The following is a 12936-nucleotide window of genomic DNA, read 5'->3' as shown; positions in this document are numbered from 1 at the left end:
GGCACCTCCTGGGGATTAAAATTCCACTGCTAGGTGCTCAGCAGTTGCCATTAGCAAAGTCCTCAAATTGTAGATCACAACCAGCTTAGACCCTGGGCAGCTGCTAGTTGGAAGCCAAATGTCAGGGAGGCAGGCTCTGGGAGTAGAGAAGGAAACAGGCATGGCTTCTGTAGCTCACAGTGCTAACCTATGGGCTCTGTACAAACACAGGTGGTGGCAGGGCTTGGCCCACAGCCTGTAGTTTGCCTCTCCTGCTCCAGATAGACGGTCTGTGCTTTAGGGAAAGCCAGTCCCTTCACTTGTGTACTAGATCCTTTCTCTTCTCATCTGCTCAAGAACATCAATCCAGTTTTTCTTCCCTTTCTCCCCTACATCATCATTTTTCCCTCTTACTCTTTCCATTCAGCATACAAGTATGGGGTTATTTCTCTATCTTAAATGAATAAAACCAAATGAAAACCCTCCTTCAACTCTACCCTCAAGTTGCTAATCAGTTTCTTATATATGTACTATAATACCTTTACACTGTTGTTTACATGTTCATTTTGCAATTTATCTTCTCCTTTCTCTTGAGAGCAGTCTAACCTGTTGTTTTTTTTTTTCCCTTACCACTCTACTTAGTTACCCTTACAAGTTCATGAACTACTCTGGCTGCTATGTGAAGAAAAGACAGGGGTGTCTGGGTGGCTCGGTCAATTAAGCATCTGACTCTTGATTTCGGTTCAGGTCATGATCTCAGAGTCATGAGATTGAGCCTCATGTCGGGCTCTGCACTCAGAGTCTGCTTGAGACTCTTTCCCTCTCCCTCTGCCCCTTCCCCCATTCATGCTCTCTCTCTCTCTAAGTAAATAAATAAAATCTTAAAAAAAAAAAAAAAAGGCAGTCTTCTGTATACATTTGGAATATGACCACTTTTCATCATCTTCCATGCTTACCACCCTGGTCCATGCCACTCTTATCATTTGCCGAGATGATTGAAATAGCCATCTAACTCTTTTCTTCCTTGCCATTCTCTGATGTACTCTCAACCCAGAAATCAGAATGAACCTATTAATAAATGATATGCCAGATTTAATTCCACTAACCACTTCCCATCTCATGCAGAGTAAAAGTTAAATCCTTATGATGGCCTATAATACTGCCTTTGACCTCTGTGGCCTCATCTCCCATTACTACCTCCCTTATTTTCTTTGCTACACCATGCTGACCCCTGACACTGTTCCTTGAAGGTTCATGTCACATTCCTGTATTTGGGGGCCATTGCTGATCCCTCTGCCTTGAACAGAAACAGAGCAGAGAATTTTGTTGTCTGTTTTGTTTGTAGCTCTACCCCAGTGCCTTGAATAGTGACTGGCATATATATTTCTTGAATAAAAGAATGAGTGAGTTCAGTTGGAAAAAAATGGGCAAAAGATATCATTAGGTAATGAATGGCCAATTAAATTGGAAAATATGACAAAGCTCATTAATGATCAGAGAAAGGCACATTAAAACCACAATAAAATTCAGTTGGTATTTCATATCCCCCAGTCTGACAATACCAAGTATTTCTGAAAGGTGGGAAAGAAGAACTCCTTTCACTATTAATGAGAGTGTAAGTTGGTGTATCAACTTTGTAGAACAGTTTGGCAACAGATGATACCTCTTATCTATATGCTTTCCCTTCTGCACATACACTGTGGTCATTCCTAGGCATTCCTAGAGAATCTTGCACTTGTGTAGAAGAGACCTTTGCAGGAACGTTTAAAGCAGCATGGAGCACTGGGTGTTATATGCAAACAATGAATCATGGAACACTACATCAAAAACTAATGATGTAATGTATGGTGACTAACATAACATAAAAAAAAAAAAGAAAGCATTGTTTTCAATAGCAAATGCTTGGAAACAACTTGAGTGCCCATTAATAGGAAAATGAACAGACTGTTAGGTTCATATAATGGAATGTTTATATAATTATGAAAATGCATAGTGTAGAGGTATAAATCAACATATATAAAATTTCATAATGGATTATTGGTGATAAAAGCAAGTTGCAAAGGAATACAGTTGACCCTTGAACAACACAGGGAGTTAGGGCACTGACCCCCTGCACAGTCAAAAATCTGCATATAACTTTTTAAAAATATTTTTACTTATTTGTTTGAGAGCCAGTGAGAGAGCACGCACAAGCAGGGAAAGGGGAAGAGGGAGAAGCAGACTCCCTGCTGAGCAGGGAGCCTGACACGGAGCTCAATCCCAGGACCCTGGGATCATGACCTGAGCTAAAGGCAGACGCTTAACGGACTGAGCCACCTGGGTGCCCCAAAAATCTGCATATAACTTTTGACTCCCCAAATACTTCTAATAGCCTACTGTTGACCCAAAGCCTTACCAATGGCATAAACAATTAACACACATTTTGTAAGCTGTATTTATTATATAGTGTAATCTTACAATAAACTATAACAAAGAAAATATTAAGAAAATCACAAGGTAGAGAAAATACATTTATAGTACTCTATTGAATAATGTGCAAAAATGGACTTTTGTGCAGTTCAAATCAGTGTTGTGCAGGGTCAACTGTACATGTAAGATGGTATTTATAGAAAATTTTAAAACATGAAAAATATGACATTTTTGCCTAAGAATTTAAAAATAGTAATAAAATGTATTAAAGAATGCATGAAAGTAATCCACATCACATTCAGAATAATAAGGGGTGAAGAAGGGAGATGGGATTGGTATCATGCTTTGGTTGTTTCAGTAATTTTGTGTAGGTTGAGAGGGGAATGTGTTCCTGTAGTATTTTTTATATCTTTCTGTTTTCTTAAATATGTCATAATAAAAATTATGAAGAACAATCAAAAGTGCTGAGGATTGATCAAAGCCGACTTAGTGTACATGTTTTTATCCAAAGAGCTGTGGCCTAAAAGCTGCCATGCATATGGCTGTCTCAGCCAGGCAAGTTACTGATTGAGAGACCTGCATTTTTCTTTTTTTAAAGATTTTATTCATTTGAGAGAGAGAGAGAGAGAGAGAAACAGCATGACAGGGGAGAGGATCAGAGGGAGAAGCAGACTTCCCAATGAGCTGGGAGCCTGACGTGGGACTCGATCCCAGGACTTTGGGATCATGACCTGAGCCGAAGGCAGTCGCCTAACCAACTGAGCCACCCAGGCGCCCCGACCTGCATTTTTCTTTTAAAGTTTCCTTACTGTTACACATTTAAACAATTACAGTAGGAAAGAAATTTTATCACTTTAGAATTTTATACCTTTCAAAAGTGGTACTTCTCTGATATTTTTTATGAACCAGGGGGAGGACTGATTGGAAGAAAAGGCTATGTAGGCACACTGGGGAAAAATGACACGATGATGTGTGCGGTGTATGGATGGACAGAAGAGATGGCTTTTTCTGGAACATCCACAGGAGACGTGTGCATCTGGAGAGATGTCTTTCTTGTGAAAACAGTTAAAGCACATGATGGGCCAGTGTTTAGTATGCATGCATTGGAAAAAGTAAGTATTCTGAAGATATTTTTAAGTTAAACATAATTTGATCATGGATTGTAGAGCATTTTCACAGGTAAAGGAATATTGTCTTTCTGCTTAGCTGAGCCACCCAGACTCTGAACCAGAGTCTTCCTACCTTCTTTTATTCCTCTTTCAAACTCCTGAAGACAGTGAAATGGGTCTGCTATTAAAAAAGAAAAAGTTTAACTTAATATTTATTAATCTCTTTCTGTGTCAACAATTGCTTAAGTGCTTTATTATCACCGTATCCTATGAGGTAACTAGTCATGATCCTCTTTTTGAAGGATGAGGTTATGAAGCTTCCAAGAGAAAATATGTATCTTACTGAAAGTGTTAGAGCTACCTTATGGTTGCAGATTACAAACCTTGTTCTTAAAGTCCTAAAAGTAGATTGTTTAGTGTCCCTGTAAATATTTTTGCAGATTCCATGCTGATATATAAAAAAACCCAATTGATTCTAATGCTAATTTGTTCACAAGCTGTAACTTTTAGCTGTTAATGTTCTTTCCTCTAGAATTTTTCAACATATGGAAGGTTCTCATTTTTAAAAATATTTAGATCTTTATTAACTTGAAGCTTTTACTTTCAAAGGGATTCGTAACTGGAGGAAAAGATGGTGTAGTAGCTCTTTGGGATGACTCCTTTGAAAGATGTCTCAAGACCTATGCTATAAAAAGAGCCGCTTTGGCACCAGGATCTAAAGGTGATTTGAGGGCGCCTGGGTGGCTCAGTCGGTTAAACATCTGCCTTCAGCTCAGGTCATGATCCCGGGGTCCTGAGATTGTGCCCCACGTCGGGCTCTCTGCTCAGTGGGGAATCTGCTTCTCCTTCTCCCTCTGCCTTCTGCTCTGCCTACGTATGCTCTCTCATTCTGTCAAATAAATAAAATCTTTAAAAAAATAATAAGTGATTTGAGATTTAATTTCCTTTGTAGGATAAAAGATTAATTGCTCATTAACATGTGTGGTCACTGAGGTGGAACACATGGACTACCTTTTTCTGTCTTTACTAGATAGGCATCAGAATTTAATGGGAGAAGCCATTTAACTAGAGCCACAATCCTTACTGTCCTTTCAAAAATCTATTTTCTTTGATACAGATGGTAAAATATTAACCAAGTACAAGATTATTCATGGTAATTTTGATCATTTTTAATGTTTCAAAGAAAATTGCCACATGAGCATCCCACTTACTACCAGTCAGGAATTTGTTTTTAAGCTTGGCATTTTGTTTCACATTTGTTTTGTTGACCTTGCCTGTCTATCGCTGCATGCCCTTCCTTTTACCCTTTCTTTCAGTGTATTAAGGTACAACCTCACACTGTCTCTGACCTGCAGGCCTTTCTGTATGCCATTACTTTGCCTAGAATTTGCCCTTTCTCCTCCCTCCTGCCTCCTCCAGTTACCTGACCGTACACTCATTTTTCAGATCTCAATAGGGTGATTTCTAACACTTCCATCTCCCCTCCACCCCCTCAAAAAAGGGAAAATTCCCTTACAATTGTCCCTGTTTCAATACGCTCCTCACAGAGGGTCTGTTTTCTTCATTGTGTGGTCTGTAAGGGCAGGAGCTGTCTCTGTTACGTTTACCAGACATCTCGGAAGCCTTCCTAGGATACAGTAGACATAAATGAATCAATCTTAAGTTGAATTGAATTAAAATTACCAGAATATTGTAGGTGCTCTAAGAAGGTAAGGAGGTGAATGAGGAAGGGCAAATATAAGAGGAAAAGAAACAGTCATCAGAATAGTAGTAAAAGATCTGGGATAATAGAGAATTATAGTATGTTTTGAGATTAGCAATTGTTTTGAGATTAGTAAATTCAGTGCATTTATTAGAATACTTAAAATATAGGGAAAAGCAACCTTGTAATGTGATTTTCACTGTCAAAATAGCATCGTTGGCAATATATACATCTTTGTATTCTAGTAACTTTAAATCTAGAAGAACATCTCCATTTAACATTTCAGGTCTTCTCTTGGAAGATAACCCATCTATACGTGCCATATCATTAGGACATGGTCATATTTTAGTTGGCACAAAGAATGGTGAAATACTAGAAGTGGATAAAAGTGGCCCAATAACACTTCTGGTCCAGGTAATTTGAAAAGTTAATATACCTTTTTTCTCTTTGTATGCCATTGATTCAATACCGAAGAGCCAAAAGTTAACAGTAGTGAAAAATAATGCTAAATTAATTAGGGAGATATTTGATAATATATACCAAAACATTTTAATTTAATTACAGCTAAATGAATAGATACCAGTAAATAAATATGCATGTTATCATGTGGAATAACTGCCAATATTTTAAGTAATTTCTTATAGTAAAACAAGAAACCAATGAAAAGAAAAAACAGTTGTAATTAATTTAACCAAGTCAATTTATTTCATATTTATTTTTATTTCTTTGAAGTATATTTGTTGAACCTCAGGCAGTTGTTTTTCTTTGAAACTCTTTATTTTCATTATTAAGTTTCTAACTTAAAAAATAAATGTGTGCTAAAAATTTTATTGCTGAAAACATCACTGAAAATATTAATAATAAAAATCTAGCAATATAAACACTTGTATGGTAAAAATACAAAATGAAAGAGCAGGATCAGCTGATCCTTAACATTTTTATCAGCAATGCTGTTACATTTCCTATATGTATTGTTTTTCTGAAAGTAGGGAGACAAATCAATACTATAAAACTCAGCAAATGAGGTAGGATCTACCCTATTGAAAGTGTCCTCCTGCAACTCTATATAGTAACACCAATTTTGAGTTTACCTTTTATTCTGAAAAAGAATTACATTCTTTCTTATTACAGACTTATTTCTTCTGCAACCCCACTTCCCCTCCCACCTCACTTCTGTTAAAACACCACAGAGCACACATAGAGGAGAACACTGCACATGCTTTAATGTTAATATAAAATCCTGATGTGCCAAGGAGAATTTGTAAGCAAATAACAAAATGTTTTATATTGAATTTACTGTCAAAGGTTGGTGTCTTACTCTTTAACTTCAGTCACATAATATTCCTTTTAAGTAAAAAGATGATGGAGTCATGGTGTTTAACATGTTTATGATCTCTTAGAAAATATTAGCACAAGTACACTTTTACAGATGAATCCACGGACAGAACTTTTCAAAAAGACAATTTTATAATTGTAAGAAAAGGTTTGAAGTGATAAATGACATCCTATTATTTTTTATATTATAGTGTGTAAGATTTTAAATATCTACTGTCTGTCTCCTAAACATCAGAAACAAGACAAGGATACCATGTCTCACCATTTTTGTCCAACATTGTGTGAGAGGTCTTAGCCAATCTAGAAAAACATTATAAAGTGTAAGTGTTGGAAACAAATGGATAAGACTGTCACTATTTGCAGATATTATAACCCTATACCCTGAGTATTCAAGAGAATAAACTGAAACATTATTAGAACTAATTATGAAGTCCTGTAAAGTGAAATTCAAAATCAGCATGTAAAAATCAATAGCATTTCTTCAAATCAGCAATAACCAATCAGAAAATGTGATACAAAAATGGTACTCCCAAAGAAAACTATACAATAATCAGGAAAAAAATATGCAAGATCAGTGTTAAGAAAACTATAAAGTTTACTAAAGACCTAAAAGAGCTAAATAACTTATGAATTCAATATGATCATAAACCAAATCCAAATGAGATTTTTCAGAAATTCTGGGAAGAGTTTTAAAAAATCATCTAGAAGAAAAAAATACCCAAAAATAGTCCAAAAATTTTTTAGAAACTCCATGCTAGAAATAAGATAATATAAAACTATAATAATTAAAAGTGTGGAGATATACAGGGAAATGCAAATCAAAACCACAATGAGATAGATATCACCTCCCACCTGTCATAATGGCTAAAATCAAAAATTCAAGAAACAACAAGCATTGGCAAGGATGTGGAAAAAAAAGGAACACTTGTGCATTGTTGGTAGGAATGCAAACTGGGGCAGCCACTCTAGAAAACAGCATGGGGGTTCCTCAAAAAATTAAAACTAGAACTACCCTGTGATTCAGTAGTCATACTACAGGATATTTACCTAAAGAATGCAAAAACAGTAATTTGAAGGGGTACATGCACTCTGTGTTTATTGCAGCATTATTTACAGTATCCAAATTATGGAAGCAACCAGTGTCCATCACTAGATAAATGTATAAAATAGATGTGTGTGCGTATATATGTATATATATGTATATATATACGCACACACACAATGGAATATTATTCGGCCATAGAAAAAGAATGAAATCTTGCCATTTGCAAGATGACAACATGGATAGAGCTCGAGAGTATAATGCTAAGCAAAATAAACCCATCAGAGAAATACAAATACCATCTGATTTCACTCACGTGTGGAATTTAAGAAACAAAACAAATGAACAAAGGGAAAAAAAAATAGAGACCAAAAAACAGACCCTTAACTACAGAGAACAAACTGATGGTTACCAGAGGGGAGGTGGTTGGGGGATGGGTGGTATAGATGAAGGGGATTAAGAGTACACTTATCTTGGTAAGCACTGAGTAATATGTAGAACTGTTGAATCACCTGAAACTAACACCATATGATTATCTACACTGGAATTAAAAAAGTGTGTAGATGTATGTACACAACAGAAGTACATTCAGATGTATATAAAAAAAAAAAAACATGTACAGCATTCTTTGTAGCAGTATTTTATGGATTAGTTTGGGGAGTAGCATCTCTTAACAATATTAAATTATATCCATGAACATGAGATCTCTCCATTTTTTTTAGATCTTTAACTTTTTTCAATAGTTTTATGGTTTTCAGTATACACATCTCACAGTTATTTTTTTAGTAACAGACTTCATTTATTCTAATAGTTTTTTAGTGGATTTTTCAGATTTTTTCTATATAAGATCATGAGCTGCAAATATAGTTTTACTATATTCCCTTTCCAGTCAGGATGGCTGTTATTTCTTTTTCTTGCCTAATTATCCTGGCTGGAATCTTCAGTACAGTGTAGAATAGAAGTAGTGAGAGCATCCTTGTCTTGTTTCTAATTTTAGGGAGGAAGCATCCAATATTTTACCATTATGTTTAAGTAACCTCTACACCCAACGTGGGCTTGAACTCACAACTCCTTACCATTAAATTTAATGCCAGCTGGATTTTTCAGATTGAAGAATTACTTTTTTCAGATTCTTCAGATTGAAGAATTACTCTTCTGTTCCTAGTGTGATGCAAGTTTTTATCATGAAAGATTATGTCCATTGTCAAATGCTTTTTCTTTGTCTATTGAGAGATGATAGTGTGGTTTTTATTTTATTCTATTGATAAGGTGTATTACATTAATTGGTTTTCACCTTTTAAACCAACCTTGCATCCCTAGTTGGTTGTGGTGTATAATTGTTTTTGTATGTGTTGGAATCAGTTTGCTATATTTGAGGATTTTAGCATCCACAGACTGTATTTAAGGGATAATTGGTCTATAGTTTCCTTGTGATGTCTGTCTGGTTTTGGTATCAGACTCATCTTGGCTCCGTAAAATGATTTGGGAAGTGGTCTCTCCTCTTTGATAGTCTTTTTCCCTGTCCATACCCAGTCACTAAGTCCATTAGGTTGCTGGCTGATTGCTCTACTGTTTTCAACATTTACCCCAGAGCATAAATTGCTCCACAGATTAAACTAATCAAATTCAGGCTCCCTAAAAGGGACACCATTCCCTAGATTAGTGTTTGAGATTTATTCTGACTTGAAGCAGTCTCCTCCCAGGTATCTCTGAGATTGCCCTGGTTCTGTTGGACAAACTCACTGGCCTTCAGTTTAGCTTATATAGCTAATAAGTACCAGTTACCTCTAATTACCTTTCATCATAACCTTCATTGTTTTCAAGAGCATCTTTAGGCTTGAACTTTTCTACACTGTGTAATAAATGAAGTCATTTCCTTTGAGAAAAGATTAGGAGCTGTTTTACTGCTTGCTTCTTCCTCAAGGCACAATCTCTGATCCAAAGCTCTGGAGTTGAGGGTGAGGACAATGGAGTGCTCCTTTCTGAATGTCCGTTGCTTTAGAAGCTGAGTGCTCAGTTTAAGGTGGGGGTAGTAGGGAGCAGTAGCCTTAGGTCTTCTTGAATTGATATTGAAGCCCCAGTATTCTTAGTGGCATGACCCCCAATGTAGAGCCTCCCTCTCAGAATAGGAGTGGGCAGAAGGGAATTCCTACCTGTGTGCAGCACTCATCAAGGATTTAGCCTCTAGCAAGTAGCTGGGGGCAGGATGAGAAATGCCAGTCACCTGCCCCTTCTGGGAAGACAGTCCATTATATTAGGGGGGAGGGAGAGAGAGTACCCACACCCTGTGTTCTTGGTTACATTAGACTGGTGTGGACTTTTCAAGTCAGTGAGTTGGAAAGAGGGAGGAAAGGAGTGGGTCTCAGTTCAAATACTGCAAAACTCCCATCGTTCTTACCAGATTTTAGCAGATTTTTTGAATAAATGTTTCTTTTGTCATAACTTCTTAGAACCATTTCCAGAAACCTTAATTTTTTTTTATTAATTTCATCAGTTTCACTGGGGAGCTGGTCTGCAGCGCTCCTTACTCTCTCATAAAGGAAGTTCCTCCTGTATGGTAATTTTTAACATTCCAAGGCAGCCAATTCCTATTCTCTCCACTCAGTGAAATTTTAGGCTTTTAAATTAATTTTGATGCTAACTTGATTGTATTGTAATTGTGAAGATAAAGTTGATACAAAATTATTTTAAGGTATACTCCAAAGATAAAGAGAAAAGTTTATTAGATTACTCTATTATTCATTATCCTATCATTATATATTGTCAGTTGTTGTCTGTAGTTTTCTTCTAAATACGCACATATTTAGGTTAAATTGATCTTAACTGTGTTTTCTTTGTAGGGACACATGGAAGGAGAGGTGTGGGGTTTGGCTACACATCCTTACCTGCCCATCTGTGCTACTGTAAGTGATGATAAAACCTTAAGAATATGGGATCTCTCTCCTAGTCATTGTATGTTGGCTGTCCGGAAACTGAAAAAGGGTAAGAGGCTCTCAGGCTTGAACATAGATTAAGTTGTCACAGTTTTCTAACCCTCACAAATGTAAGAAAACAATAGTAGGTATATAAAAAAGACTTTAAATATTCATTCCATGTGCACTTGCTCATGATGCTTTTTAAAGAAAATTAATTATACCCAGTCTTTGCTGTGGGACCTCCTCTGATCATACCTATCCTGAGCCAGTTTGCAATGTTATGTTGGAAAGAAAAAAATACAAGAATACAAGAAGAAAACAGAAGCTAAATTTTCCACCCTTTGTGATTATGAAATATGTGTAATTCATAATCAGAAACTAAGAAAGAAGGCTTAATTTAAAAAGGGGTAGCAGAATTGAAGGGAGGACATTTTAGGGTGAAACAGAACTGAGCACATTTGTAGGAGTCAAATGAAGCTAGCCTATCAGTATAGAGAGATTAAGGGGTTCCATTTTCGGAGCAAGGCAGATATTATTAACCTAGGGCAAATGAGGATGTACAGATAACTTCACATTTCTTAATGAGGTGGTAGGGAATGTTATTTTATAGCATGGAGGCATTGAAGGAGGAGCTCTTGTTGAAAAGGTTGAAAATTGTGACTATAAGAAATGAGGATCAGCAGATGATGGAAAGGATTGTCAGGCCATAATAAAGGCCAAGTTGAACTTAGGTAACATGAATTTGTAATTTAGTTACTTTATTTTTATTTCCATCTATTGACTTACAAGTTAGAGTCTATTCTCTTCTTCTAGTGTTACTGTATTTAATATTTGTACTTAACTAAAAATCTAAAAATAATCACAATCTCTAGAATAATTGAACCCCAATCACTGCCCCGTCTCTCTCTCTCTCTCTCTCTCTCTCTCTCTGAGTTATGAATGTCCAGCATTTTCATTCTTTGGTGGTTTTTTCTCCCTGAGAACTAGAGAAAATTACCAAATATTATCGCAGTGGTTCTGTATTGAATTTTCCACGTGAAGGTTTACATACAGTAAGATCACAAAACCACAGTCACACCTTTGTCTACATAGGAAATCACGGTATCAACTATTCTTTTCTTCACAAGGCCATAGGAGGTCCTTACCAGTCAAATTTGGAACATACTTGCTTTTAATACCCCTCAGATTTTCTTTTTTTAATTGAGGTATAATTGACATACAGCTTATTAGTTTCAGGTGTACAACATAATGATCCAATATTTGTATATATTGTGAAATGATCACTACAATAAATCTAGTTAACATCCATTGCCATACATAGTCACAAAATGTTTTTTTTAAAAGATTTTATTTTATTTATTTATTCATAAAAGACAGAGAGAATGGAGGGGGGGAGGGCAGAGGGAGAAGCAGGCTCCCAAGGAGCAGGGAGCCCAATGCGGGACTCGATCCCAGGACCCTGGGATCATGACCTGAGCCGAAGGCAGACGCTTAACCATCTGAGCCACCCAGGCGCCCAAAATGTTTTCTTTTTATGATAACTTTTAAGATCTCCTCTTTTAACAACTTTCAAATACACAATATAATATTATTAACTATAGTCATCATGATGTACATTACATCCCCATGACTTACTCGTTTTATAACTGGAAGTCTGTACCTTTTGATCCCCTCACCCACTTTGCCCACCTGTCAGTAGCAACCACCAATCTGTTCTTTGTATCTATGAGCTTGTTTTTTTTTGTTGTTGTTGTTTTGTGTTGTTTTTTTTTTTTAAAGATTTTATTTATTTATTTGACAGCGAGAGAGGGAACACAAGCAGGGGGAGTGGGAGAGGGAGAAGCAGGCATCCCGCGGAGCAGGGAGCCCGATGCGGGGCTTGATCCCAGGATCCTGGGATCATGACCTGAGCCGAAGGCAGATGCCTAACAACTGAGCCACCCAGGCACCCCTGTTTTTGTTTTTGGTTTTTAGATTCCACATATCGATCAGATGGTATGGTATTTAGCAGGTTGTCATTCATTTTTATGAATGAATAATATTCCATTGTGTGTGTATGTTTATGCACCATTTCTTTATCCATTCTTCCATCATTGGGCCTTTGGTTGTTTCTGTATCTTAATTATCATAAATAATGATGCAGTAAACATGGGAGTACATATATCTTTCTTTGAATAAGTGTTTTCATTATCTTCAGGTTAGTACCCAGGAGTGGAATTACTGCATCATATGGTAGTTCTATCTTTAATTTTTGAGAATTTGGGTTTTTTTTAACCCCTCTTCAGTCGGATGTTATTCTTTAATGCAGTCAGTGTCTACTTAGGTCTATCTATGCTTATACATTTCTTTGCTCATATTTTCTTCTTGTATCTCAGATATTTTTTCTTTTATCATTTTTTTCTAAAATATAGTCTTAGAAGGGGGCCTGGGTGGCTCAGTTAAGCG

The 12936-nt window shown here is 36.4% G+C and overlaps 1 protein-coding gene across 8 annotated transcripts in view; it reads left to right on the top strand.

The window, feature by feature from the left end:
* The window catches only part of EML5 (EMAP like 5), a 168586-nt gene that overhangs the window by 92756 nt on the left and 62894 nt on the right, over window positions 1-12936 (top strand). For all 8 annotated transcript variants that reach the window (XM_032405737.1, XM_032405736.1, XM_032405735.1 and 5 more), the window contains 4 exons: window positions 3298-3500; window positions 4107-4218; window positions 5486-5613; window positions 10417-10558. In XM_032405737.1, the coding sequence (XP_032261628.1) occupies window positions 3298-3500; window positions 4107-4218; window positions 5486-5613; window positions 10417-10558 (585 nt within the window). The remainder of the gene's footprint in view (window positions 1-3297; window positions 3501-4106; window positions 4219-5485; window positions 5614-10416; window positions 10559-12936) is intronic.

The sequence above is a fragment of the Phoca vitulina genome, unplaced genomic scaffold (genome assembly GCF_004348235.1).
Source record: "Phoca vitulina isolate PV1807 unplaced genomic scaffold, GSC_HSeal_1.0 scaffold7, whole genome shotgun sequence".
Lineage (NCBI taxonomy): Eukaryota > Metazoa > Chordata > Mammalia > Carnivora > Phocidae > Phoca > Phoca vitulina.
Note: the sequence above shows the minus strand (reverse complement) of the source record. Positions and strands in the feature narration are given on the sequence as shown.